Source organism: Vanellus vanellus (assembly GCF_965231255.1).
Source record: "Vanellus vanellus genome assembly, chromosome: 11".
NCBI classification, from domain to species: Eukaryota; Metazoa; Chordata; class Aves; order Charadriiformes; family Charadriidae; genus Vanellus; species Vanellus vanellus.
In genome coordinates this window covers 1,603,575-1,629,367 of record NC_138916.1, presented here as the reverse complement: position 1 = coordinate 1,629,367, position 25,793 = coordinate 1,603,575, and the positions used below count along the sequence as shown (strand labels likewise).

General features: G+C 55.3%; 2 protein-coding genes across 2 annotated transcripts in view; both read left to right on the top strand.

Annotated features, from left to right (window-relative positions):
* Positions 1–6,180, top strand: part of TRIP4 (thyroid hormone receptor interactor 4) — a 33,829-nt gene extending 27,649 nt beyond the window's left edge. Inside the window, exons 12-13 of the mRNA XM_082488879.1 lie at positions 1,014–1,116; positions 5,957–6,180. Coding sequence (XP_082345005.1) covers positions 1,014–1,116; positions 5,957–6,024 — 171 coding nt within the window. The 3' untranslated portion in view covers positions 6,025–6,180. The remainder of the gene's footprint in view (positions 1–1,013; positions 1,117–5,956) is intronic.
* Positions 6,181–9,903: 3,723 nt separating this feature from the next.
* Positions 9,904–25,793, top strand: part of ZNF609 (zinc finger protein 609) — a 73,053-nt gene continuing 57,163 nt past the window's right edge. The window contains exons 1-2 of the mRNA XM_082488782.1: positions 9,904–10,045; positions 24,331–25,194. Coding sequence (XP_082344908.1) covers positions 24,448–25,194 — 747 coding nt within the window. The 5' untranslated portion in view covers positions 9,904–10,045; positions 24,331–24,447. The remainder of the gene's footprint in view (positions 10,046–24,330; positions 25,195–25,793) is intronic.

The window sequence follows — 25,793 nt, the reverse complement described above, 5'->3', positions numbered from 1 at the left end:
CGGTATATACATTTTTTATTACTGTTCTGCGTTTCGCTTCTGAACACCAATGAGGCTCAGCTGCATCCAGACAGGACTTTGGTGCGTTTCCTTTGCTGAGTGTTTTTTTTTCCCCCTCCTTTTTCCCCTGTGGTTAATGAGAGAAACTATCTGTTCATACTCTGCTTGTAAAATTTGCCCATATCTTCATCACAGTGAAACCTCTCTGTAGACCCCGTGCACAGAGCCAGCCCTGCATGGAGATGGCCAGCTTCTCCAAGCCATTGACCTGGCGTATTGCAACTGTTTTTTCTACTGTTTATCCTTTAGATGCAGATGAATCTGCATCTAAAAGAGATGGGGACGTATCCATGGCTGGGACAGCTGCTTCAGTAGAAGAGGTGGCCACCCATCTGGTGGTCATCATCTTGGTGGGTTGGCCAAACTGTTTAGGTTGAGGTGCTGGTGTGCTGCCCGTGACCAGTTGAGGTTTAGCGGGGGTACCCACGTCTCCGGTCAGCTGAATCTGAGAATGCTCTGGGCTGAAAAGCAGTCCCATGCTTGTCCCAGTATAAAGCAGGCGGTGAGCAGGCAAGCTTGGGAGGGCAAGACCAGCGACTGCCTCTCTGTCGACACCCCACGCTTTAGATCAGCCTAAGCCAAGTGTGAAACCATACCTTTTAGGTGGTGAAACACAAGTTGGTGCTAAAGGGGGCTGAAAAAGGTTAGGGAGTACTCAGGGAAGCAGCTCGGTGAGCAGATCCGAAAAAGGAGCAAGCTGTGGCAGAGGCGCAATGAGAAGAGGCTTAGCGAGGGGATCATTTTGATTAAGACCCAAACCTGCAAGACCCAAACCTGCAAGACCCAAACCTTTTTTTTTTTTTCATTAAAAGTTCTTGAACTGGTTTAGTCTGAGCTGCTACAGCCTAGATATAACCCATCTCTTAAACTTCTCTGCTCCTGACCGCTGAGCTCTTTTCACACCCGCAGCAGTTGGTCTGACTCTGTTTTGTGTGTGTGTCTGTGTTTTGCAGTATCCAGATCTGAGCCAGGAGTCCGGGTCTCCATTTGTCTTTATCTGCACTAATCCCCAGGAGATGGTTGTGAAGTTTCCCATCAAAGGAAAACCCAAAATCTGTAAGTAGTAAAGTTTCCACAGATGCCCCCCTTGGCCTTTCGTGCCTGCTCTCATCACCACCTCTGCTTGCCTTTGCCATATGAGTTCGCAACCTTTGCCCTGTGCTCTTTGATCTGTAGGTGTTTGTTTAATGACTCGAATACATCTGTAATATTTTTTTTGTCTTCGGTTCCCCTTTCCCCAGATGTTGCTTCCTTCCAAATACATGCCTCTTCCTGCCCCTGCAAACACTCGGGAGTCAAGGAGCGCTTGTGTCTGCAGCTGATCCGCTTCTGGCATCAGCCTGGGTCAGGATACGAGCTGGTGCGGTGATGCTCAGGCAGATCTGTGCTACCTCCTCGCCTGTGGATCAAAATTACCCTCTCGCCTGTGAGGACAGCGAGGGCTTGAAGCAGCAAAGAGCTGCAGGGCCAGATGGATGTTCTCCATCCGCAGGCCGGCAGGATGGGATGTCCTGGCAGAGCTCGCAGGGAAGCGCCGCAGCATCTGTCCGCGCTCCGCTTGCCAGTGTCGTTAGTCCCTTTTATGAGCCACCAGCCCCTCCACAGGCTGCCAGTTATTCCTGCCCGCTGCCGTAAAAAGGATGGAGGAGGGATGCAGCAGCTGGGGAGCCTGCAGTCAGCTCCGTCCTTATTAGCAGCCTCCCCACCACACAGCCTGGGGAAGGCACCGTACGCGCTTTCAGGGGATGTGAAAAATTAATTTGACGGGCTAAAAGCAGCATAAGCAGAAATAGTCTTGGCTGTTTGTTTAGCAGAGCTGATGACTGGGTTTTCTTTCTCATTTGCAACGCGGTTCTCTGGGAGTAGTTATCTAGTGGCACAGGAGCGGCAGGATTTCTCAGGACTGGTTTATAAGGGCTTTCGAAGCACCGTGTGGGGTTATTTTTGTTGGTTTTGAGGTTTTTTTTTTTCCTCTCTTTGCTCAGAGGAGCACTGTTATGGCACAGCTTTGGTCTCTCCCTGGGTGCTGGGGATATGCCCGCCCTGCTGGGGTCTTGAGCAGGGCAAAACAATTTGGTTTCTTCCCTGCCTTTTGTAGCAACGTCTGGGAGGTGCATTCAGCCCATGGCGACAAACGATGCTTGGTGAGCTGCAGCACTCGGATCTTGCTAGCGGCACCGTCCTCCCCCAGGGACGGGTCTTTCCCAGTGCCGGTGAGCAAGCAGGGCTGCGCCGAGTTATTTAGGATGCAAACGTCTTTGCTGCGGTAGAACAGCCTCGTCGCTGTTGCGTGCTGGAGCAGCCACTGCATCCTTTTTTATTTTTTTCTCATTTTAACCTCTCCTTGCTCTCACACAAGCTCTCTCATGCCCCTTCACTGCCACATCTGCCTCCGTCTGGCCGCAGTTAGGTGGAGAGCTGCCGGCAGCGGCTGAAGGGGAAGCTGCCCGTGCGGTGATGAGCGCAGGGCAGCCAGCTTCTGCGCGTCTGCCTCGCTGGGTGCAGGCGCTGCCGGTCCCCTCCCCATCTGTCACATCGTCTCCTTTGTGTTGTGACACTTTCCTGCTTGGAGAAGGATCAGTCTAACAGCCTGGAAGGAAGCCGGCTGTGCTGGCGGCTGCCTGTGCTGCCCACTCCTGCTGCTGGCCCTGCCTTTCCTGCCCTCCATCCCGACAGGAGCTGTCACAAGAGCAGCGGCGGGGGAGGCTGTGGAGTTGCACTTTCCCCTCCCGGAGGGGACATCGTCCGCCTGGGTGATGTTTGTGACAGCCTAGGGAAGGAGCCGGGGAAGGCTTTGACCTTTCATCGGGGTAAGGCACTATTTTAATAGGAGCTGGCATTACGTCCAAGGCAGTCAAAAGCTTAGTTTTCCGAGCTGGAAGCAGAGCAGGAGGAAGGTGCCGGCTCACATCCCCACCTGAGCTCACCGGCTGCCCCGGTCTCCTTGAAGCCTGGCTCAAGCTATGACAAAATGCCAGTTTGTCTTGTTGGGAAGCCAAGCCAGAGCGGTTTTCCTTGCCAGATAACAGCATGGCCCTCGTCGTGATGACATCCGAATGCTTCTCCGTTGCAAATTAGTCGTTTCTAGCAGCCTGGGGATGGGGAAAAAGAAAAAAAAAGTAACATAGCTCAATTTTTGCTGCCAGGGTTATTGTTTGTGTGGAAGGGATGGGCACTGTGTTTGTGTTGCATCTGGGAGTGTAGCTCTCCCCAAACACATCCCCACTTAGTTACAGTGCATGAGGACAAAGCTCGGTGGCGGTTCTCGTGGGAGATTTCCTTGAATCCCGGGTAAAGCTTCCCTGAAGCTTCCCTCAAGCATCGCTCAGAAACCTCCCTTCAACAGCCAACGGCTGGAAGAGCGCAGAGGAGCAGGCGAAGGGACACGTCGCAGTGCGAGACAAGAGTCCTTAAATCACTGAGCGGAAAGAGAAGGGGACCCCGGGGCCATTGCCTTATTTTTAGCCTTTTCCTAAAGGTTACCCACGTGATGTTTTATCTTTGCCAGCTGATAGAGCGGAGCAGCCTCCCGAGTGCTTTTGGGGTCCGGGAGAAGCAGGCAGGCATGTTAAATATGAAGCTTACAGCCCCGGAGGTAACACAGCGGTGGTGGGGGGACCAGAGCGTGGAGCGAGTGTGAACTCATTGCCTTTCGCCTGCCAAAAAACCCCACGGCTTGGTGACACAGTGGTCTGACACACCGCTTCCAGACAGTCTGGCCCTGCTGGCTCAGCTTTGTTGGGTGCCCGTTGCTGTTTCCAGCCATTGGGAGGAGAGGGCTTCTTCCCCATCCTTGGGCTGAAGCAGAGGTGACGGTGCCTGAGGGGATGGTGGATCTCCCAGACCTTGTAGGTGAGCATCTTCCAAACTCCCCCGCTCAGGGTGAGAACACTGTCTGAAAACAGGCACTTCAAGTAATGCCCTGTTTTGCCCTTTCGCTTGGCCTCAGTTTTAATTTTCTCATTTGTGATGGTGGAAGAGTTTTGCAGACGACCTTGTCTGTCCTGTGGGCTGCAGGTTGACAACTGCTGCACCATCAATAGCGTCTGGGTCCTGCTCCCAATTTTGACCTGAGTGGAGCTGCGTTTCAGTTTGCAGATCTACGGTGCAGTGACTTGCACTTTTTTTTGCACGTGTTATGAGTTTGGTGCATTGAACTTCCCTCTCAAGCCCAGACTGGAGCAGGGCTGGCCCAAAACTCAAGGAGGAGGACCGATTTCAGGGAAGCTGGGTGGTCCTGGTGGGATGTCCTGAGCAAAGCACTTTTGTAACCTGGGAAAAGCGTTGTCGGACTCTTCGTTGAGCTGAAATTGAGAAGTCTGAAGAGAAAGTGATGGATGGTCTGTGGCTGCTTTGGAGCCTTTTTCTCTGGACGAGCATGTGCTTTTCATGGCACACAGGCACTTACCGGCAGCTTTTGGAGCAGTGCCCAGAGCAGGATTGGTTTGGAGCCTGGTGGATCTGGTCCCTACCAGGGATAAGATCTGCTGTGTGCTGTAGCTGGGCTGGAGCAACGCAGCTCTCCCAGGGACTTTACGGGCTGTGCTTCACCCATGGGGTGACAGTGGGCTTCATTCCCTGGAGGGACGATGCTGAGGGACCCAGATGAGGTGCTGCCAGCTTCAGCTCCATCCACCTCGCTGGGATTTTGCTGGGATGGGCTCTGTCTGTCCATCTCCATGGGATCAAGCTCTGATCCCTTTGCTTTCCCTCCTGAAGGGTTGACCACGGTGGCCGCCCATGTCTCTCCTGAGGGACACAGGGAAGGCTCCCCAGGGACCAGGGCTGCCCTCTCCAGCTTACCCCAGGCTCTGCAGTTTTTTCTGCTGGCTTCTGCAACATGGTGCAGCCCTGTCCCTGCTCCCGGCGACAGACAGAGGCAGGATGAGGCTGGCATTTGGAGGATGGGAAGATGCAGGGGAGCAGGAGCAGGGAGGCGAGTTCCTGGGAAGATGTGGCGTTAGAGGAGGTGACCGATGGACGTCACCTTCTCTTTCTTCCTCTCCCTTTTGGAGGAGGGAGCTTTGCCTGGGAGAGCAGGAGCACCCTTGCATTTATACGGGCAGGGAGAGGGGAGTGGGGATGCTCCTCCCGAGGCAGCACATCGCCCTCCCAGCTTGCTCGCCTGAGCTGGCTTCTTCTGCAGGAGTTGCCCAAATCCAAATGTTCTGGTGTCCTCCTGCTCTCCCAGGTGGGAAAGCGGAGCTGGCAGCGAAGCTACTGAGGGCTGTGAAGGACAAGGGGAGGCAGCGTTTGCTCTGGGTCCCACCGGAGCAGCTGGTCGCAGGTGCCTGGGCTCCCTGAGGTGCTGCCTGGTGACAAAAGCAGCAGGTCCCTCCCAGATGGTGGCCTTGGAGGCCACCAACCTGGCACTTGGCAGCAAAGAGCGGTCGGTCCCCATCAACTTCTGTGCCCCGTTGCATTATCATTCCCAAGCTGGGGGCTTATTGTCCCCAAGTCTGGCTTTCCACCACACTGTAGAGAAAAATGTCCCCAACATGGTGCTTGACGGTCCCAAATCTCCTTTGAACGTGTTGACACGCATCCTGTGGGCGAGCGAAGGGATCGGTTTCCCCCCTGGTAGCGGCAGGTGAGTGCTGGATGTTAATTTACTCTCCTCCTCGCTGAATTTCCTCCACTCCAGCATCTCTTTGCCACGTCGGACACGCTTGCCCCCGGCTCCCCGGTGTCGCGCCTGCGGAGGGAAGCCACGGCGGCTGGAAACGCCTGGCTCCTCAAGCACGATAATTGAATGTGACAGGAACACACTAACTAGGAGACCTCACTGCCTCCAACTGATTTGCATTGCAAATAGCATTTAAAAATAAAGAGTGATGAGGGTTATGTTGTGGTTTTGTTTTTGGTTTGTTTTTTTTTTTTTCCCCCCTCTTTACAGGGAAGCTGGATGCGAAGATCCATCAGGGAGCAAAGAAGGGGTTAATGAAGCAGAAAGCGATGGGGTGAGCTGCGGGGGAGCAATGCCACGTTCCCACGCAGCAGAAGGGTGCCAGCATGGTCCTCGACTCTGGAAAGCGGGTGCAAGACGGATCCAAGAGCGCTTTTAGGTATTGCTTTATCCGTTGTATTCCAAAGCCATTAAAAGAGACGTGTTTTCACTGAGCTCTCGCCCAACAGCCCTGTGCTTCCTGGGAGGTTGCATGCTGCGGACAAGGGTGGATGGGAGTTGGAGCTTGGTGGGATGGGATTCGAACACGCGCTGGCATCTCCTCATCTCCTGTGAGTGCCGGATCCCAGGACAGCGGCCAGCCCGGCTCCATCCACCTCGGCAGGCAGGAGGTAGCTCCATCCTGGCTTTGGCAGCGTCTCCTTTCCCAAAATGTGCCTCGAGGTCTTTTGGCCAGATGGGGTCAGACACATCACGGTACTGACCTGGCAGGAGAAGGGCAAGAAACGGGGGATGTGGGGAATGGCTCCCAGAAGCCGAAGAGCCCCAGCCCTGTTGAGCGTGTGCTTGGGGAAGGAGGGGACGCAGGGTGATTGGTGAGCTCTGCTCCTGCTTGGAGGCTTTCCGACCTTGTGGCATTGCCGGGAAAAGCGCCCAGCTTTCCATCTCCCTCTCCTCGTTTGTATCAAAGCAGCAACCACCCCGCAAAAGCTGACCTTCCCCCTCCGCCTCCAGCAGCTGTGTGCATGAGTTAAAAACCCGCTCTGCCTTATGAATGAGATTAATTTCGCTTTTTTTCTTTAATCCTTCATATTCAGCATCTCCCCGCATTGCCGTGTCTGTGCTCATTACGCAGTCGTGTTCGCTGGGCTGTGAGTGAGCCTTTCGTGCCATGTTGCTCCAGGCTCTCCCTTGCTGTGGTTTAAGTGCTCCTCATTCGTTCCCCGGAGCCTACCATGCTCTGAAGGAGACAGAGCAACCCCCTGAGCGCTGCCAGCGTCCCTCCTCCTCCTCTCCGGGGACAGGGATGTGGCGGGGAGTGGAGCAGGGCTGCCAGCTCAGCTGCTTGGTGCAGTGACCAGTTGCAGGTTGTCCCAGCCCTCCTCCTTGGTTCCTGTCGCTGCCCCGTCAGAGAGGAGGAGGAGGAGGAGGGTGTGAAGCCTTCGCATCTGCCCGCCCTGAAACTGGGCAGCTGGACACTGCAACGCTGGTGTTTGCTCTGGGAGTCGTCTCCTGGCTCCTCTTTTATGGGATCTTTGGGATGCTGGAGATGGTGGGTCTGGATTCAACGCCCACCCGCGTCATTCCTCATTTGGGAAACCCTCACGGTATTTCAGCTCTGAGGTGGTGGTGTGGAAGCTGCTGTGCAGTGTGGCATAGGGAGATGGGCTTCTCCTGCTTCCTTCCTCTTCTGGCTGTGTCCCCCCCCACTCCCCCAGCCTGTTCCTGTCCCTCCTGTCCCACCAGTATGGTCCCAGTCAGCTGTGGTGAGACTCCTGGTGACCTCCCTGTACATGTTTCTCTTCTTGTATCACAGTGGTCCTTCTTTCTTGGGTGGATGTGCCTCGAGAGGAAGGAGAAATGTCTGTGGTGCCCATAGAAGCAGAGCTGGAGAGGGACGGGGGGCTTGGGGTGACATCCCGGGGTCCTGGTGCCGTGGGGAGAAGGAGGCAGGAGAGGACTTGGTCTTGGTGGCTGGGTGGGAGAGGCAGGACGTCAAGGTTGCTTTACCTGAGCTGCCTGCAGCTTTCTGGAGCATCTCCTGGAGTTGGAAGGGGTCAACCCTAGAGCAGCCTGCCCAAAGGCAGCACTTGTGGGATGAGATGTTCTTCCAGGCACATGGAGCCTCCAGTTACATGGTGGCCAATGTCTTTCACCAAACATTGCTGATGTCTCTGCTGCCCTGCCCTGCGCCTCACCAGCGTGGCCAGGGATGAGTGGGATGCTCAGGACACCAAGGGAGGATGTGCTCAGCACCCAGACTGGGCTCCACATGCTGCAGCCCCAGGCTTTCCAGCTCCTGCTCCTTATCTGGGAGTGCAGCACCATCAGACAAGGCCGGGACAGAGTGGGATCTTGTACCATCCCCACGGGACCGTGGGGCTCACGTCCTGCCCCTCACACCTCAGTATCCCTGTCTCAGGGCACTGCTTCCATGATGGATCTCCCACCCCATACCACCGCCAGGCTTTTAATACCAGCCCACGGTTTGGCTCCATATTAACCCAGATCCATCACCAGTGTCCACCTCCATGATAGTGGCAGCTGCTCTTTGTCACCTCCCTGTCCTTTCTATCGCTCACAGCTCCCATCTGCCTGTCACCTGAAGGTGTCATCCCTGAGGATTTTGCCTTCTCCGTTGGTAAAATCCATCGAGTCCTGCAGGGCTGGCGGCTCTGGCGCCAGCGTCCAGGCTGGGTCACAGGCACTGCTTGTGGTTGCGGCAAAATGCGCTGTCTCAGGAAAGCTGAGATGAAGTCCAATGAAGCCGCGTTGCCCGGAGGTGGTTTTATTTTCCTCCTTCTGTATTAATGACACCATTTATGGTTTTGCTGGGGAACGAGCAGGCTGATGCACTGACCTATCCCTGGTTTGTTTGGCATTCGCGGCAGGAGCTGGTTTTCCCACCCTTGGGAGCATCATTCCCGGTCCAGGATGCGCTGAAAATCAGTGCTGAATGCCCAGAATACCTTTCACCCAATTCTTCAAAAAAATTTGGTTAAAATGCACCTGAATTTGTTAATATAGGTCATCTTGGGGCCCACCAGCATTGGGTTTGGGCCATGTGAGGACAGTTTCTCCTCTTCATTTTGATAAGGAAGAGTTTCTCTTCTTCATCTGGTTTGGGCTACATGAAGGTTCTTCTCATCCCTCTGTTTCTCCTGGCTCCCCTCCCACCTGTCCCAGCCCCAAAACCCCGAGAAACGGGGTGATATGACCCAAAACCCAGCCCTTCACGGCATCCCACCTCCTTCACCAGGGGTTTGGGTCTCGCATTGCCTTCGTTTGGGGGCAAAAAGCATGGAAAGAAATTGGCATCTCCTTTGGTGTCCTCCTGAAACCGTGCTGGAGGAGAAGACCTGCCATCCCTGGGGGTGGTGGCACCTCTCTGGGCTGGGGTGGCTAGATGGAGGTGGTGGTCCCGCTCCATTACCTTGGCTGCAGGACCGTGTCCCGGCTCCAAGGTCGGTGGTGCCGGGGGTGCCACCTTGGATCCTGCGCCCCATCTTCCACCGGCACAACTTGCCATGCCGCTTCGCCTTATGCGGGGCTGATTTTGGGGTGTCCCAGGGCTGGGGCTGGGACACCCCCTGCTGAGATGAGCTGAATTTCCTCACCGGCCGGTGTGGGGATGACACCAGGGCTTTGGGGTTGGGAGCGGAGGGTTTGGGGGACGTGTCACCTCCTGGGGACAAGGAGGGCTTTGTGCCGGCTCAGTGACCCAAACCAGTGGCCGGTGTCCCCGAAAGCCCAGCCACGGAGGGGACCCTGCCGGGCGGGGGGGAGGGGTCACACGACACCCCCACCGCCTGTAAAACACCCCTCCACCCCAAAAATTTGCCATCCCACCCCCTTTGCGAGGTGACACCGCGGCGGCTCCGGGAAAAAGACTCCGCTCCGGGCTTTGCCAGCCGCTCCTACGCCCGCGATGCTAATCCGTTCTCCGCGTTTTCCGGCGGCGGTTGCCGCGTCCTGGCGCCCCCTTTGTGCGGGCTTTTCCTCCCTTCCCGCTCCGAATTCCACCTGCCGGGTTTTACCGCTCGTGTCTCGGCGCCGGGCTGCCGAGCGGAGCCGAACGGGGCCGGGCGGAGTAAAGCCGAGCGGAGCCGAGCGGAGCCGAAGGGGGCCGAGCCGAGCGGAGCCGAGCGGGGCCGAGCGCCCTGCCCGCCCCGCCCCGCCCCGCCCCGCCCCGCCAGGCGGACACCGGCGCGGCCTGCGCGGCGCGGCGCGGCGCGGCCCACAGGCGCGGGCGGCATGGCGGCCCCGGCGGCCGGCCCTTAGCTGCCGGCGGAGCTGAGGAGCGGCCAGGCGGCCCTCATGGAGGAGACTTAGGGCCGCCCGGGACGGGAGCGGAACCCGGTAAGTGAGGGCCCGGCCCGGCGCCGTGTGTGTATCTCTGTGTGTGTGTGTTGGGGGAGGCGTCTGTTCGGGATCCCCCGCGGCCGTTGAGGCCTGGCCCGCCCCCCCCCCCCCCCCCCTTCCCTCAGTGACCGTTGGGACGGGGTCGTTCCCTCCCCACCCGGCGACCGATGTGGCTCTGGTCCCTCTCCCCCCCCCCCCCCCCCCCCCGCGGTGACCGTTGGGGCCTTCCTCCTCGGCCGTTGGTGCCGGGACCCCCTCCCCTTCCCCCCCCCCCCCCCCCCCCCCCCCAGTACCCGGGCGCCGCCGCCGCGGCCCGTGGCTGTTCCCCCGTCACCGTTGGGACGGGGGTGTGTGGCCTTCTAACCCCCCCCCTCCCCCCCCCCCCCCGTGACCGTTGGGGACGGCCCCTCCCGGATGTGGGGGCCGCTGTGTGTCCGTCCGTCCCCCCCCCCCGGGGTGTGGGGTCACCCCCCTGCCACCGCGGGGGTCACCTTCTCCCGGTGAGGGCCCCCCCACGGGGCGGTTGGGCCCGAGGGTGTGTGTGTGTGGGGTGTCCCCATCGGGGTCACCGTGTGCGTGGGGTGCGGATCCCCCCACCCCACTGCGGGGGGGGGGGTTAAGGGCTCGGCCCCTCGCGTGTCCCACCGCCACGGTGGGGGGTGAGGGGTGGTCCCCCGTGTGTGAGGTCAACGGCGGGGCAGGTTTTGGGGTGAGGGACACGGCTGGGAGGGAGGGGGGGACAGAGGGTGGTGGGTTTAGGATGGTGGCAGGACATGGGGACGTGGTGCCCGAGGGGACAGCTCTGTCCCTCTGTGGGGGGTGTCTCCTTGTCACAACCTGCCCCCCGCCCCATCTCTGCCCAGGGAGGGTTTGGGGACCGCCGGGTCCCCGCGTGACGGTGACCCGCAGCCGTTTGGCAGCCTGGGGGTGACCCTGCGGGTGACAACGTGGCCAGGCTGCGCGTGGGACGAGGACTGAGGACATCGCGGGGCTCTCCTCTCCCACCCGCTGTGTCCACGGGGAAGGTCACTGGTTCAGGTCCGCTCTGCCAGCCTTGGCTCCCCTCCATCTCCCGGCAACCCTCTTTTTTTTTTTTTCCCCCTTTTCTTTCCTTCCCCCCCCCTTCTGGGAAGGCCCTTTCCCTCGGAGGAGGCATTGGACACACACATTTTTCGTGGCGTGCACCGAATTGCTGACGGGCCCCCTTTTTGTTTGTTTTTTCCTCCCATTCCACCCCCCCATCCCTCCCCTCCTTCCAGAAGAATTAAGGATGCCGGCATTGGGGCTGGCTTTCGGGGCTCCGGCGTGCGCAGGGGCGGCGCGGGCGCTCGCAGCCTTCCTCGCCTGGACATCCTCAGGAAAACCTATTTCCACGCTTTGTGCGATGACTCCGGCATCGGATTATGCTGCACATTTCTAGCTCTTTGTTGGCAGTACACGACCGCACACGCACGGCACTCGAAAAATCCAGTCGGCTTATTTTATTGATTAGCTCTTGACCAGAAATAATTTATAATTTATTATTTTGAAGCCGTTTCGCTCGGGAAACAAAAATCCTTGCCCTTTTATGCCCTCGTTCATCCAGTGGTGTTTTCTCCTCTCCCTGCGGGGTAGAGCTCGCCGAGGAAGGGAGATGTGCGCAGCACCAGGAGCGCGGCCGTCTCGGTGGTGCAAAAGGACAAGGATTTAATGTTTCACCTAAACTGGCCTTGTGTTCAGGACAAGGGCTGTGAGCCAGTTAGAGCCACCAGAGGAAATGAATTATCAAGCAAGTTGTAATGATCTGTAATTGAGTATGGCCAGGACACGGTGATATTTTTTTATTATTATTCTTTTTTTTTTTTTTTTTCAAGCTGGGCGCTTGGACTTGGTTTCCAGTGGAGGGTCTGTGTGTTTTGTGAGTCGCCATTAGGCTGCTTGTTAGCCGGAGGGGCTGCTGTGTGCACGTATACGCACATAGGTGTCTCTTAATACACGTGTTATCCTGTCGTGGCGTCCACTGCGCCTGCCAAAAACGGTGATGGTGGTTTTTTTGGGGAGGGGGGGAAGAAGCTGCTGCGAATAAGGGACGTTGATCTGTCTGTAGCCCTGTGCCGTGGGCTGGGTGGCAGCCGCAGATCATCTCGCTCCTTCTCTGCAGTTGCAAGGTTGCAAAGTCCCCTCATGCTCCCTGCACCCGCCGTGTCGGACGCCTGCTTCTGCTGCCTCTAAAGCTTTTCCCCTTTGAATCGTTAGGCTGGCTGAAAACGCACCTTTTTCGGGAAGAAAGGGCTCGTGAAGTCTGAGGGTGGTTGAGGGGTTCTCGCGCTGTGTTGGAGCTACCTAACAGCTTGTGTATCTTTATTATGTATGAACAAGGAGGAAGGGCCAGAGTTCGCTCCGTCTGGTTTACTTGCTTTGAGAACGGGGCTGCGTTGAATCAAAATTTGCCTCCAGATTATATTTACAGTATCTTTTCAATTTTAACTGTGCAAATTTAAAAAAAACAAAACAAAACAAACCCAGAAGCTGCCTTCTCTTTCTAGTGCTTCCATGTGGGCGTCCCTACTGCAACAAAGTCAATGTCCATGAATTGCGTCCACGGTGTGACAAAGGTTGGAGACCCATGACTGGCATTGCTCTCCCAGGGCTCAGCCACAAAAGAAAGGTGGTTGGGGACCAGAGTCGCGTGTCCTGCCTGATGCTGTCATTTACTCGGTGTTTCCTGGGTGTATGCTGCCTAAAAAGGGATCTTCCTCTGCTTGCTCCTGGAGGGAAGAGGAAGAGCTGGGCCGTATCGTGTTGCTCTCGACCTTGGCTGGGCTGGGAGTGGGGATGCACCTCGCTGCCGTCCCGCTGTGCCCCACGTGGCCGGGCTCTGATTCGGATTAGGGCCTCTGGGCGCTGATGCAATACTAGGCCCAGATGTAATGCAATAAGCCTCTTTGTCCCCTTTATCCTGGAGTATTATGTAAATAAGATGGTATTTATGGTCCCAGGTATGTTGTTTCGGGGATGTGTGACAGCGTGTGTGCGCAGCTATGCCCTCTGAGTGTTGACACTCCTGCTCCTGGCCGGCTTCCCCGGCTGGAGGCAGGGACCTCGCGGATGCTCGCTCCCTGCCGAAAGGAGGTGAGGCCACAGGTGACCTTGCCAGGGGCTGGTGACAGTTTAACTGTGCTCGGTTGCTTGTACACAGTGAACGCAGCCAGCGGATGGGCTTTGGGTAGTCCACAGGAGGTGAGCTGGTTTCCCACCGAGTTCAAGGTGAGGCCCTTGTTTATGTTTGCAGGCTTGCTGCAGAATATGGACCGATGTTTCCCCAACCTCTGGGTTGCAAGAGTCGCAGGTCCATTCCCAAGTGGTTTGTGGAAAGATTTTTTTGAGAAGCACCAAAGTCCTTGAAGTGCCTGGAGATGGCCTGGGCTGTCTGCAGTTCTCCTATGATGATGCTTCTGATGGTTCACAGGCACGGGTCAAGCGCTGGTGGGCTCTCTGGGTACGGGGAGAGCTGGTCGATTCCCCATGGAGCTTGCCCACTTTTTCAGGAAAGTCATAATTTGGATGCTTGTGCTGTGGTGATAGTTGCCAGAGGGAGGGTGATGCCATTGCGTGGGAGTGCCTGACTCCAGCAGGGTTTTGGGGACATGGAGCTACGTTGAGGAGCTCATCTGGGTGTGAGGGGTCTTCTGTAAGATCAAGGGTAGGTTGATGAGCTGGCTCAGAGCACATGGCTGCCCTGGGACCTCATCCGTGGCCGCTGTAGCTACTGAACTGGAGCTTTGGCCACCCCGGCAGCAGCCGGTCCGCTCCACATCCCCGTGCCAGGTTGGCTCAGAGGAGGAAAGGGTGCTGCTTGGTTTGGGGAAAGGGAAGAAAAAAAGATCCCACGGGGACGTGGCTTTTTTTGCTGTGCAATTGTATCAAAATGCACTTTTCTTGCTAAAGACGATCAGTGCCTTGTGGTGTGACATGGTTTTGGAGGAAGGAGTAAGGTTTTGCTCCAATGGTCATAGAGTGAAGAAAATAGGGGATGGCTGCCGGCCTGGGAAACTTGCTCTGTGACTCTGGTTGCTTCTGTGATTAATTTTTTTTTAAATTCATATAATTTAATTGAAGGAAACATCTATTTAATTTCTGAGGTTTGGTGGGGAAAAAAATCATTTTTTGAGAGGAAACCAAGAGGTTGTTTTGCTTTTGCTGCAGCTGAATGTCCTTCACGTGCACAAAAATCACTGACGTAGCTGCCGAAGCGTCAGCTCAGATGTGTGTGTGTATGTGGAGAGAGGATATAAAAGGATGCAAGTGCATTTTTGTGGATGAATAAGGATAATTTCAGGAGAATCTTGATATTTTGTATTGAAACATGAAATGCTCAACTTTTACGATTCATTTCCTTGTTTATGGAGTAAGAAAAAGGAAAGATAATGTCCCTTTATGCCGCTCCTTCTCTGAGCGCATCGTGGGCACGGAAGGGTTTTGCGGCATTGGAATTTTCCCTCCAAGCCGTTCCTGGGCCCTTGGCCACGCTTCTGAGGGTTGGATGATATCTTTGTACAGTGCTACATCATGTGCAACATCTCGTCTCTTTGCATAGTGGCTATGCTGATTTATTGATAACAAAATAAGGCAGTTTGAGAACAATTTTAATAAAGTTGCTGAGCCCGGTTGTGGTTTTGATTAAGCGGAGTGGTCCTGGCTCAAGCGAACCCAAAGATTTGGCTTGGAGTTATCCCGGTGCTTCTCCAACAGGTGAAAGGGTTCCTCGGGAGAGGTCTGTTTTGCAGCTTTTAAAGGAGTGAAAATGAGGTGTGTTAATGACTTAGCTAATGTTAAACCGCCATGAATTCAATTGAAGAGGTAGAGTCTTACTAATCTCCAGGAGAATTACTGCTCCTTCCCCAATGATTTAGTAGCTAATGCTATGGTGAAGTTTCTTGTCCTGAAGATTTCCTGCTTATTTTTTAGGGGGTTTCGCATCTAATCGGTACCTTCCCTCTATGCATATCGCCACGAGTAATTAAAAGTGGAGTACAACTACCAAAATAAGCCAAGTACACTTTGATGCATGGTTCTCGCTGGTTTTTATTGTATTCCTTTACAGGCTGGCTAATTCACAAAATTCGGCAATTTGCAATGGGTCATTAGCGTGAATTAGCAACTTTCTGATGTATATCATAGCTTTGCAAATGTGCTTTATTAATCTGTGAAATACACCTATTTATTATCCCTCCCGGGGAAAAAAAAAAAAAAAGAAGGGATTTCTTGGCGTAGTATTCGCTGTGCTTGCGTTTGTCCGTGTCTGCGTATGCCTTCCCTCCTCCTTCACTTCGCAGTCTGGTTGGTTTTTCCCAAAGTGTTTCCAGGCTGATGGTTTGACAGCAAGAGAGATTACAGCCGCGCGTATGGTCTTCTGCTGCAAATGAAGCCTTAGCTCGTGGAGCCAAGGTGCCCTAATTGCTTATTGAATGGAGGGAATTAAAGGCATTAATAGGTGAAGTGTCGGCTCCGTCGTTTTTGGAGCGGCAGAGAGATGTTCGTCCTCTTCGGAAGGCTGGGAAACGGCCATGGCTGCCTGTGTGCTCGAAGGAAAAATAAAGCCCAGAAGCTCTCCCTTCCCTGGGAGCAACCTGGGAGCAAGTGAGCGAGCGTCTGTCCGGCCTCTCCAAATTGCGCTGCTGTGGACCCCTCTCCTGTCGAGGCAGGGCTGTGCCTGGGAGCCGCCGCTCAACTGGACATCACTTAGCCGAGGTCACTCCTTTGGATGGAGAAGACAGAAATGAGATGTCGACTTCGGCACGGAACCCTCCCTGCGTCTGCCAGCGCAGCCGGTTGCTTCCCGTTCCTGCTGTACCTCCATGGAGGGTGATCTTTGTTGGAAACCTGTGTGGCTGCAACAGTGAGAGCCCCAGCTTGGGACTGGGACCGCCGTGGGACTGAGGGACAGGCTGGCCAGGAGCCTCACTACCTCCTAGGCCTGTAAGGGAAGGGTACAAATGGCTGGTTCAGAGGCACCCACTCTGCTCCCACCAGCGCCCCGGAGCTCAGGCTGCTGCCAAAACCGTGGGTGCCTTTCCACAGCCCTGCTGATGGCGTTGGGTGAGCGAGGGGAAAAGGGCAAGCTCTTTTTTTTTTTTTTTTTTTTTTTTTCTTCCCCGGCACTTACAGCGGTTATTTATGCCCGTTGGTTGTCTTTGGTCTTCGCCAGCTCTTCTTTCTTCCCATCTCTGTGACTGATGCTTCAGGGATCTTTCCTGGTCACATCCATCTTGCTGCTTCCTCTCGCTGCCGACTTTTCTCAGGCTGCTGGCAATCTTCCAGCCTGCGCAGAGCTTTATCTGAAATTTGTAAGCCTTTTTGGTTATTTTTACATGCTCTCTACCCCTACTTCTAGGTTGCGCGTGAGGACAGGCCATCGATTCAGATATCTTTAAGCCTCTCGTAAATCAGTTCTCTTCTTCATTGGGGTTAGCAAGGCTGTAACCAGACCGGTTTTAAATCTGCATGTATGCTCCGCTTTCCCGGTGGAAACCAGCCCTCTGCTCGAGGGACAATCAACCCCCAGGTTTGTCCCTGTGGGAAACATCATGTTGCAGAGCTCGGTGCCAAATGAATTTGCTCAGATGTCCTGTTTTGAGTGTTTTAATGTTATTTTTGGCAAAAGCCAGCAGCAGCGTGGCTGGCTGGGTTCAACAAGACCGGGCATTGCGGTGGTAGGAGAGCAGCCGGGCTGTGGCTGGTGCTGCCGGTGGTGCCTCCGATGAGCCATAGCGTGCCGGCTTGTCTAGCTTAGACTCATCCGAGACTCTTCCGAGTGAATCCTGGCTGGTTATTGCTCACAGGGTTGCTTTTTGCTTTTGCCACCGTGTAGCTGCCAATGGTCCGTGTGTCAGCCTTTGGCAGCCAAACCCCGCAGTGATGCCTCTCTGCTCCCATGGCGCTGCCCGTGCCTGCCAGGCACGTGCTGGGTGCTGGTGATGCCGTGACACCCGCGATCACGCAGGGAGACACGTAGGGATGGCGGGATGGAGGTTCTGGGTGAAGATGGGACTGTAATTCTAATTATTGTTAAACCATCACGTGCAGGTCTGGGCATGGCAATTACATGGTGGCGTCTTCCAGCATGCAGACACAACGGTGAGAGGTAAACCTCTGTTCGGTGTGTCTAATTCAGGATGGATCCGAGAGCTGAGCTTGCAGGAAGGGAGCCAGCTCTCTCGTTTTACCCACCGAATGCTTTTTTCCCACGCGTGTGGGTTTTTCAGTTCCTCTTTCCCAGTACAGCTGAATGTTAAGAGCGCTGGGCACCAGTTTATGTTTATGAATGTGGATCTGAGTGCTAGGGCTGCTGAGAAAGCTCTTGGCTCTCTTCAGCTGTCAGAGATTTTGAAGTCTCCAAGGTTATGCTTGCTAGAAGAAGTCTACCCGGGTGTTTTTGGATGAGGAGGCTACAGGCAGCCAGTGTCCAGAGGAGCAGCCAAGCCTGAGCCTTGCTGCTACCTGCTTGTCTTGGTAGATGATGAAGAGCTACCTGCTCATCTCCACAGCAAGAGGCTTGGGAAGGGGACATGCCTTGCACAGGACGGTGCCGTGAGAGTTGTAATGAAGCTCTGGCATGACTCTCGTCTACCTTGGCTGTGAGTGATGCTCCTTTAGTACATGCTGCTGCTTTATCCCACCGCTGTGACCAGTGCTGCAAACTTGGCTCCTTCCCAGTAGGAGGTCCATCAGCTGTCTGTAGGAGTACTGTGCTTGCAGGCGAGTCACTGGACTTAAAGGGCGTCTACAAAGAGGATGGAGGCTCTCCCTTCACGAGGAGCCACATGGAGAAGTCAAGGGGCAATGAGTACGAGTTGCACCAGGAGAGGTTTCATCTCAACATAAGAAAGAAATTTTTTACAGTGAGAACAATCATTCACTGGAAAAACCTCCTCAGGGACATGGTAGAGTCCCCATCACTGGAGGCTTCCAAGATGCAACTGGACAGCGTGGTAGATAATCTCATCTGGGCTTCCTTTCCCATGAAAGGTTGGAGCAGGTGACCTCTTGAGGTCCTTTCCAACCTGGGCTGCTCTAAAGTGCTATGACCTGAGTCAACTTGATATACACGTTCTGACTTCTGTGTAATGATGGTGCTTGCTCAGCTTCCCACCGGAGAAGTGACTCCAGCAGTGCAATTCAGCGGAGAGCAAGCGGGCGTAGCGAGAAGGTGACGTTTGCCTGCTGTCCTTCACAGGAATGAAATTAAGTGACGTCTGGTGCCTTCATGTGGGTTCGTAGGTATTGATGTGCCTCCTGCTTGAGCCGAGGACCACGCACTTATGTGATGTTTCCCTCGCCGTTGATTTTCTTGAAATATGAAGCTCTGGACTTCCCTGCATGTTGGCGGAGGAAATCTGAGTTGCGTTTTGTTCAGTACAGAAGTGCCAGGGCTGAGAGACATCAAAATCAAATAATTGTAAATCTGAAGAACTGTGGGCTCTTGAGGCACGAACAAAGGCAAAATTGGGACTTTGGTGATGACACTTCCAAGAGTGATGGGAGGATTAAAGAGGAACTTGTTCCAGTTTTCCCCGTTTTGTGATACAAAGGAAGGCCTGAAACATTTCTTGCTTTTCATTTTCCCTCTTTTTGTGTGCCTTGCATATCAGTGACGTGTTTGGCTTGTTGAGAGCTGAGGAGAGCGAGGGGGTCTGCCCAGGGTGGCTTTGCTATCAAGCCGTGTTCAAGAAAGTTGGGTTTTTCAGCCTAGATTGAGTGTTTCCTCAATGCCTGTTTGGCGTCAGGGTTAAAGAAGTGTCAATAAGAAGCAAATGCTGAGTTTTAGCTAATCTGGTGAAGTGTTTTCTTCAAACACAGCCAGGTTGAGATCTGGCACCGCGTGCCTTTATCTTGTATCTGCAGTTTTGCTGGGCTTTTTTGTGTGCCATAGCCTTGTTGAACGTTGCCGTAAAGGTCGGGTTTTAAGGTCATGAGTGGATGGGGGTGGATGCGAGGTTGAGTTTTGATCTGAGCTGCATCTTTTTGACCGACGACGAATGTGAAGTTGACACTTGAATGTGTATTTGGTAGCAGGTGGGTGTTGTGACCAATAAATCTCCTGAGCTTTGCTCCAGGTAGAGTGATTGCATGGCCACCCCTACGCCAAAGAGGTCTGTGCTAACCTCTCCCATCTTCCTCCCTCTCCAGTCTCTCCCAGTGACCTCGTCCGTCCTGCTTTTGTAATGCCTGGACTGAAATATTTCAGGCTTTTCTCAAGAATGCCAACAAATGACTCATAACTTGAGCGCTGCCCTGTGTCAGGTTCATCTCCAGTGTCAAGGCTCAGCCCACGGAAACTTGGGAGTCCCAGCATAAGTTTCTCGACATCTCTCTGGGCGCTCCAGTTGCAGTGCATGCTGGAAGATGTAGTCTTGCTGGGGTGTACCTCCATATTAAAAAAAAAAAAAAAAGAAGGGTGGCTCCATTTTATTCAAATTGGGTTCAGCCTTCTCCCTCCTGGCAGCTCGCCGGCGCCGTCCCGCTCGGCCCCGAGAGCCACCGAAGTTCTCCTGGCGCCTTGTGTGAGCGAGGAGGCGGGAGCGCGGCTCCTCCATTCAAAATCTTGCTTAATTCCACATTGAACAGCTTGTTTTGAAGCCCTGCGCTTCAGCGTGTTTTGCAACAGCTCGGACTCCCGCCGGGAGAAGGCGATTGAGGGATCCTGCCCCTGTTGGGTGGCAGTTCTGGAGGGTGTCATGGTAAATCTCCTTTGTCTGCTATGGCTTGACTGATGTATGGGGGAGAGCGAACCCTCCTCCCCTGCGTGATTTCTTGAGCTGAAAGCAGCAAGTGAGTGAGGAAGCTCCTTTGTGCAGATTTCTCCGTCTCCTCTTGTGCGTGCCAGCTGGCTCGCGTTCAACATTTCTCTTTTTTTCGCTCTCTCTTTTTTTTTTTTTTTTTCTTCCCCCCCCCCCCCTCCTCTCTCTCCCCCATCTCTAGAGAGAGGGGGTGGGGAGAGAGGGGAACATCTTAAAAAGAAATCTGCAGAAAAGACATAGGAGTTACTTAACAAAAATCCAACCCAAACAAGCCCAGCTGGGGGATTACAAACGTGGTGGTAGGAGCGAGCGCGGCAGCTCGGGAAAGGGAGGCGCGTTTTTTTTTTTTTTTTTTTTCTCCTCCCCCCCCTCTCTACCCCAGCCCCGAGTTTCTTTAGTCGTAAAAGGAAACAAAAAGGGATCTTGTGCGGAGGCAGTGTATGGGGAGAGCTGCCGGCTGGCTGCCAGCGGCGGGAGGAAGGGCCTCGGTACCACGGTCCCTCAACGGAGCGGGGCCGAGGGCTTCTGGGGAGCCCTTTCGGGGGTCTTGGCAAGCGGTGGGGTGGGGGGACACAGCATCTCTTCCATGGATACTCTCCTCTGGCTGCTGGTGCTGCCTTTGCCTCTTCCTGGGAAGGAGTGGAGGGGGTCTCTTTGCTCTTCCGCTCAGGAGAAGCATCTCACCAAAACCCTCTGCTCCCTGCCTTGTGCCCCGCCGGAGGAAACGCCGTGTCCTGGAGAATTTATTCCTTCCCTCCCCCCCCCGCCCCCCAACCTCCGTCATCTTTGCCGCTCCTTCTTGCGGGCATTCCTGAAAGTTAATCAGGGTGAAAATTGCAGTCGGTCATGTCTGGAAGCCACCAGAGGCTGATCCTGGAGTGCTGCAGGCTGGAGCACATGGGTATGAGACAGTCTCCCTACGTGTGGGCTGGGTGTTGCCAGGAGAAGAGCTTTCTCCTGCATCTCGCCGCCCTTGGGCGTTCAATCCTTCCCCGCTTTGGTTTCTTGGCCTCCGGTAACCGGTAGAGAAAGCTGGAGCAGCGCGGGCTCGGCGGGTTTGCTGCTGAGCATCCTGCGCGTGTTTTAGCACAAAGCGCTGGGGGCTCCTGCGGTTTCCTCGCTTTTTTTTTTTTTTTTTTGAAGGCGAGCTATTCTGTTTGAATAGCTTTCTCTAGGTGTGTTTGCAGCTCTGAAAGTGAACTTTCAGGTTTGTCTCTTCATAGGGTTGGCTCTGTCCCAGCCCATAGATGTGGATTGTAGAGGTCTCGGGCACCTAATGGAGCTGAATTATTCATGTCTGGTGCTGCCGTGTGTGCAGCATTCCCAAGCAGAAAGCTGTCTCCTTGCAGGATCTGCGCTCCAGGACTGCTCTTAAAACGCTTTGTTGGCAGGTCTCCAGGCCAACAAGTGAGCACATGCTTTTCATGTTGCGCGGGGATCAATCCTGCGATGGCAGGAGGTAAAGGGAAGGACACGTTTATAGCTGAATCAATCTCTTCGGTCTGTTTTCTGAGATGCTGTGATTTGTGGTTCCCTCCCTCCCTCCCTGGCAGGAGAGCAAGGAGGGTCTGGATAGCACCCAATGCTTCTCCAGCTTGGGCAAACCAGGCGGTGGGAAAGGGACCTCCATCTCTGGACTGTAGGCTGTGAAAACAAGGGGTTCTCATCCACCCGAGATAGCAACAGCATGGTGGGTTGGGGTCCCTGGGGGTCTTGCTTGGCAGAGGGACCTGAAAGGCGCCTCTAGCTGCAGAGGTTGAGCCTGTGAGAGTGGCTCTTCGGAGAAGAGAAATTGGGAATCGGGATGAGAATTTCGGGGAGGAGGTGTCTGAGATGCGGGAAGTGCTTGAGAGCCACGTGCAATGGATGACTTGCAGGGGATCCCCCCAAGATTGCATACCGGGGTCCTAGCCTTCAGTCCCGGGCTGGAATGGGCCGATCCCTGGCCCGGTCCCTCTTCCCGCAGCGGCACGTCTCGAGCTCCTTGCCCCGCTCTTGGCATGACGTGCTTTTCCTCCATTCTTGCAAATCCCGCCTGGTCTCGTCTGTCCTGTTTGCGGTTCCCTTCCCTCTGCATTAGCAGAACTTGGGCTCCCTTGGCGCCTTCTCCATAGGGTGAATGTTTTTTCTCCTCTTGTTTTCTAACCCTTTGATTGTTCCTGCCTCTCTAATCACCGGGGACCCAGCGGACTTCTGGGCTCCTTCTTCCTTTTGTTGTGGTAGGAATTGGCAAACACTGCTGCTGTTTGCATAGTTTCAGACCAAAGTCCTGCTCATCTGCTCTCCTTATTTCGTATATATAAATAATACTTATGTATATGTGTGTGTGCATGTCTGTATGCGCACTTAAAACAGCAAGATGAGTTCCCCGGTGTGAGCTGAGAGCCGGCCAAGCCGGCGTCATGGAGGCGTTGCGTGGAGCAGGTGATGCTGTGCCTGTCGCAATACAACCCTGCGGATTGTCCGTCGCCTTCCTGCGACTGCGACGCCAGATCCTGCTCCATCTGTCCCTCTGATGTGAGCTGGCCCGTCACCCCTTGGAGTTGGAGGCTGAGCCTTGTCCTCTCCTGGTAACTCAATGTGTGCGTTGGTCCTGTGTGGCAACTCCGTGTCCCCGAGCCCTGTCTGGTGAGGTTGTGGCTGGATGCTGAGCATTAGCTTTGGGCTGGGAAAGGGCTGTTACCAGCTAAAAAATCTGGTTCATCCACCTTGTTACTGGCTTTGCCTATCCGGACAAAGGAATTGCTGGCACAAAGGGAGCTGGCTGCGGCAACACGTGCTGGCCAGGGAGGTCTGCGCCGTGCAGAGATGGATGGTCGGCGCTGATCACCGGCCCCATCGGTGGTCCGGAGCGGTGGGTCGATGGGGTCGGGCTGGATGCCCCGGCTCGGGGCTGGGGAGTGGGTGCTGGGGCAGGAGGAGAAGGAAGAGGAGGAGGCAAGAGAAACATGCGGCACGGTTTTGGGAAGCCGTTAGCGACTCCAGTGCACAAAGTGATCTCCTGATTCGGCACTTTCTCTGCCGCTGAAATGAGAGGTCAGTGCTTTTCATTTCCAGCTTGCATGCTAGCCCCCGGCTCCTGGGGTTAAAAATCTCCGTAATGACCTGTCAGAGAGCGGATTATTAGCTGTACAGAGCTGAGGATGCTGTGGGGAGCAGATGGAAAATGGTCTGGCTGCGGCAGCCTGTCTGATGAAAGAATCCCTGGCATTTTTACAGTGTTTGCATCTCTGGAAACGCACCATGAAGCTGCTTTCCAGGCTCCTGCCTGCTGGGGTTTGAAGAAATTTGTGCATGTGGGGGGGGTGGGTTTTTTTGTTTGGCCCCCCCCCCCCCCCCCCCCTTTCTCATTTCTCTTTAAGTCACCTGTTTTTTGAAGTGTTGCTTGTAAATAGTACCAGGAGCCGGCAGGCCCGGAGCTCGGCGGGGAAGGGGAGGACAGCACTGCCAGAGAGGAGCTTCATCCAAATGGGTGGCCGAGGATTTCTTAAGAGATCTGGAGAGCGGGTGGCCGGGGCTGAGGAGCTGGCCGGGTGGCTGCTGGGAAGAAGCTGTTTCATGTGTTAATTATGTCTCGTCAGTGTAATTGCCACGAGCTAATCTCAGCGAGCGACTCCGGCACTTTTTCGGGTTGCGCGTGGGTGTCTATTTTTTTTTGTTTTGTTTTGTTTTCCTCCCCACCTGTGTCACTGCCTCTGGGGACAGGACAGCATACAATGTGTCTGAGAGCAGGGAGGGTGAGGGGCTGGAAAGCCAGGAGGAGAAATTTTCGGCTCACCGGGGTCAGCCATGGTGTGGGCAGGTACGGCCAGTCCCTCTCTTCCCAGTTAAGACCACATATCCGTGCAATTTCCCGTCCTTCAGAGCCTGCGGAGCACCTCATCACGGTGGAGGTGATGGTGGTTTAACGTCCTGAAGCTGGGTGCCATATTGTGCTGCTTGGAGGTTCGGGATGGAAACCCGGCGCTTCCCGCTGCCATTTGGCCTTTGGCGACCGCTCTGATGCTTCCAAGTGTGGCAGGCTCTCTGAAGCTTGGGATTTATTTCCCACTGAGGCACTTGGACTTCCCCGGCGAGCGGCTCTCGTCCCTCGCAGCGAGGCTGGCGCGGAGAGGGGCCCTCCCCCCGGGTGGCATCAGCAGGAGAGGAATCAATCCTCCCTCCCAGGGGCAGCGCTCAATAATTCAGAGGGAAATGGTGAGCGGGGAAACGTGTGAGTAATGTCTTGTTGGAGCCGAGAGCTGTGACCTGCCAGGGCTCGTATTGATCGAGGGACGGGTGCCAGATGGCTGCTGCAGGGATGGCCGAGGAGCAGCCCCCGGCCTGGAGGGGGTGGCGGGAAGATGCTGCCTCGCACCGTGCGATGGGGAATTTGGGAGTTTGGGGTCTTTCGCCCTACCCAGGACTTCTCCTGCCTGCATGTGTGGCTGTCGATGAAGGCAGATCCGCCTGCCTGGGGCTCCTCGTGTGTTGTAACCCTGTTCTCTTTGCTCTCCCTTCCAGCAGCGATGCTGTCACCTGGGCAGACCCCGACCGCTGGAAGCCCCCCGAGGACGTAGGTGACCCCAGGGCGTGGAGGCAGGGAAGAGCCTTGAACCGTGAGGGGCCGTTAACTCTAAGATGTCCTTGAGCAGCGGAGCTTCCGGAGGGAAAGGAATCGATGCGAACCCGGTTGAGACGTATGACAGCGGGGATGAGTGGGACATTGGTGTAGGGAATCTCATCATTGACCTGGACGCTGATTTGGAGAAGGATCAGCAGAAATTGGAAATGTCGGGCTCCAAAGAGGTGGGGCTCCCGGCACCCAACGCGGTGGCAACCCTACCGGATAACATCAAGTTTGTGAGCCCGGTGCCGGGCCCGCAGGGCAAGGAGGGCAAATCCAAGTCGAAAAGGAGCAAGAGTGGCAAGGACAGTGGCAAGCCAACCCCAGGGACCTCCTTGTTCACTCCCAGCGAGGGAGCTGGTGGCAAGAAGGAGGCTCAAGGACGCTCTGGGGATGGCGCAAACTCGGCTGGCTTGGTGCCTGCCGTCACCCCGAAGGGCTCGGAGAAATCGGCCAAGGCATCTCGCAGCGTGGCCGGCTCCAAGAAGGAGAAGGAAGGCGGCTCATCCAAAAGCAAGAAGGAAAGGAGTGAGGGTGCCGGGGCTGCGGTGGAGAAGGAGCCCAGCGTGCTGCAGCCCCTGGCCCTGGCAGTGAGGGTGGGACAGTACGATGGGGGCCAGGGGACAGAGCCTGCTGCTGCCGAGCAGCTTGGGAGTATAGCTATTGACACGGGAGCTGCGCTCAATCCCTTGGGAGTTAAGTCGGAGCTGGAAGATGGGGAAAGTGAGTGCCGGCAGCTGAAAAAGGTGAAGTCGGAGAAGGTAAGAAAGGTGTTGGGGTGTGGGAGGAGGTGGTGTTGCCGCTTGGTTCCAGATGTATTGATGTGGGTGACGAGGGAGCGGGAGCTTACATCGGGACTGCACGTCTTGTGCCCTTGGGGCCAGTGCTGATGGATGGCTGGTGCCTCCTGGTTTGGCCATGTGATGTGCCAGGGTCTGGACGCGGTGATGGGAGGGCACTGGTCAAGCTGTGCCTGGCTTCTGGGAACCACGCACCAGCACATTGCCTGCTGTCGCTGTGCGTCAGGGTACCGTCCTGCTGTACCCTTGGGAATTTGGTTTCTTCGGTGCCGCGGCTGTGCGTCTCTGACTCCTGTCGCTCTACGGAAGGAGCCTGAGCTGGCAGTGAAGGTGATGTCCCTGTCCTGTTCCTGCTCCAGCTCCTGACAGGACAGGGCAGTGTCTGTTGGCCGCCATCCTCTGCTTCCCGGTGGCTTCATCTTGTGTGTCAAAGCTCCTTGGAGTTCCCAGAGGAATTTATTTCTCTTTGGTTTCATCATTTGCAGAGAAGGAGACCTTAATGTGTTGGTAAATGTGGGATCTGCGTGGGTGCGCAGGCAAGCACAAGGTGCGGGGTTGAT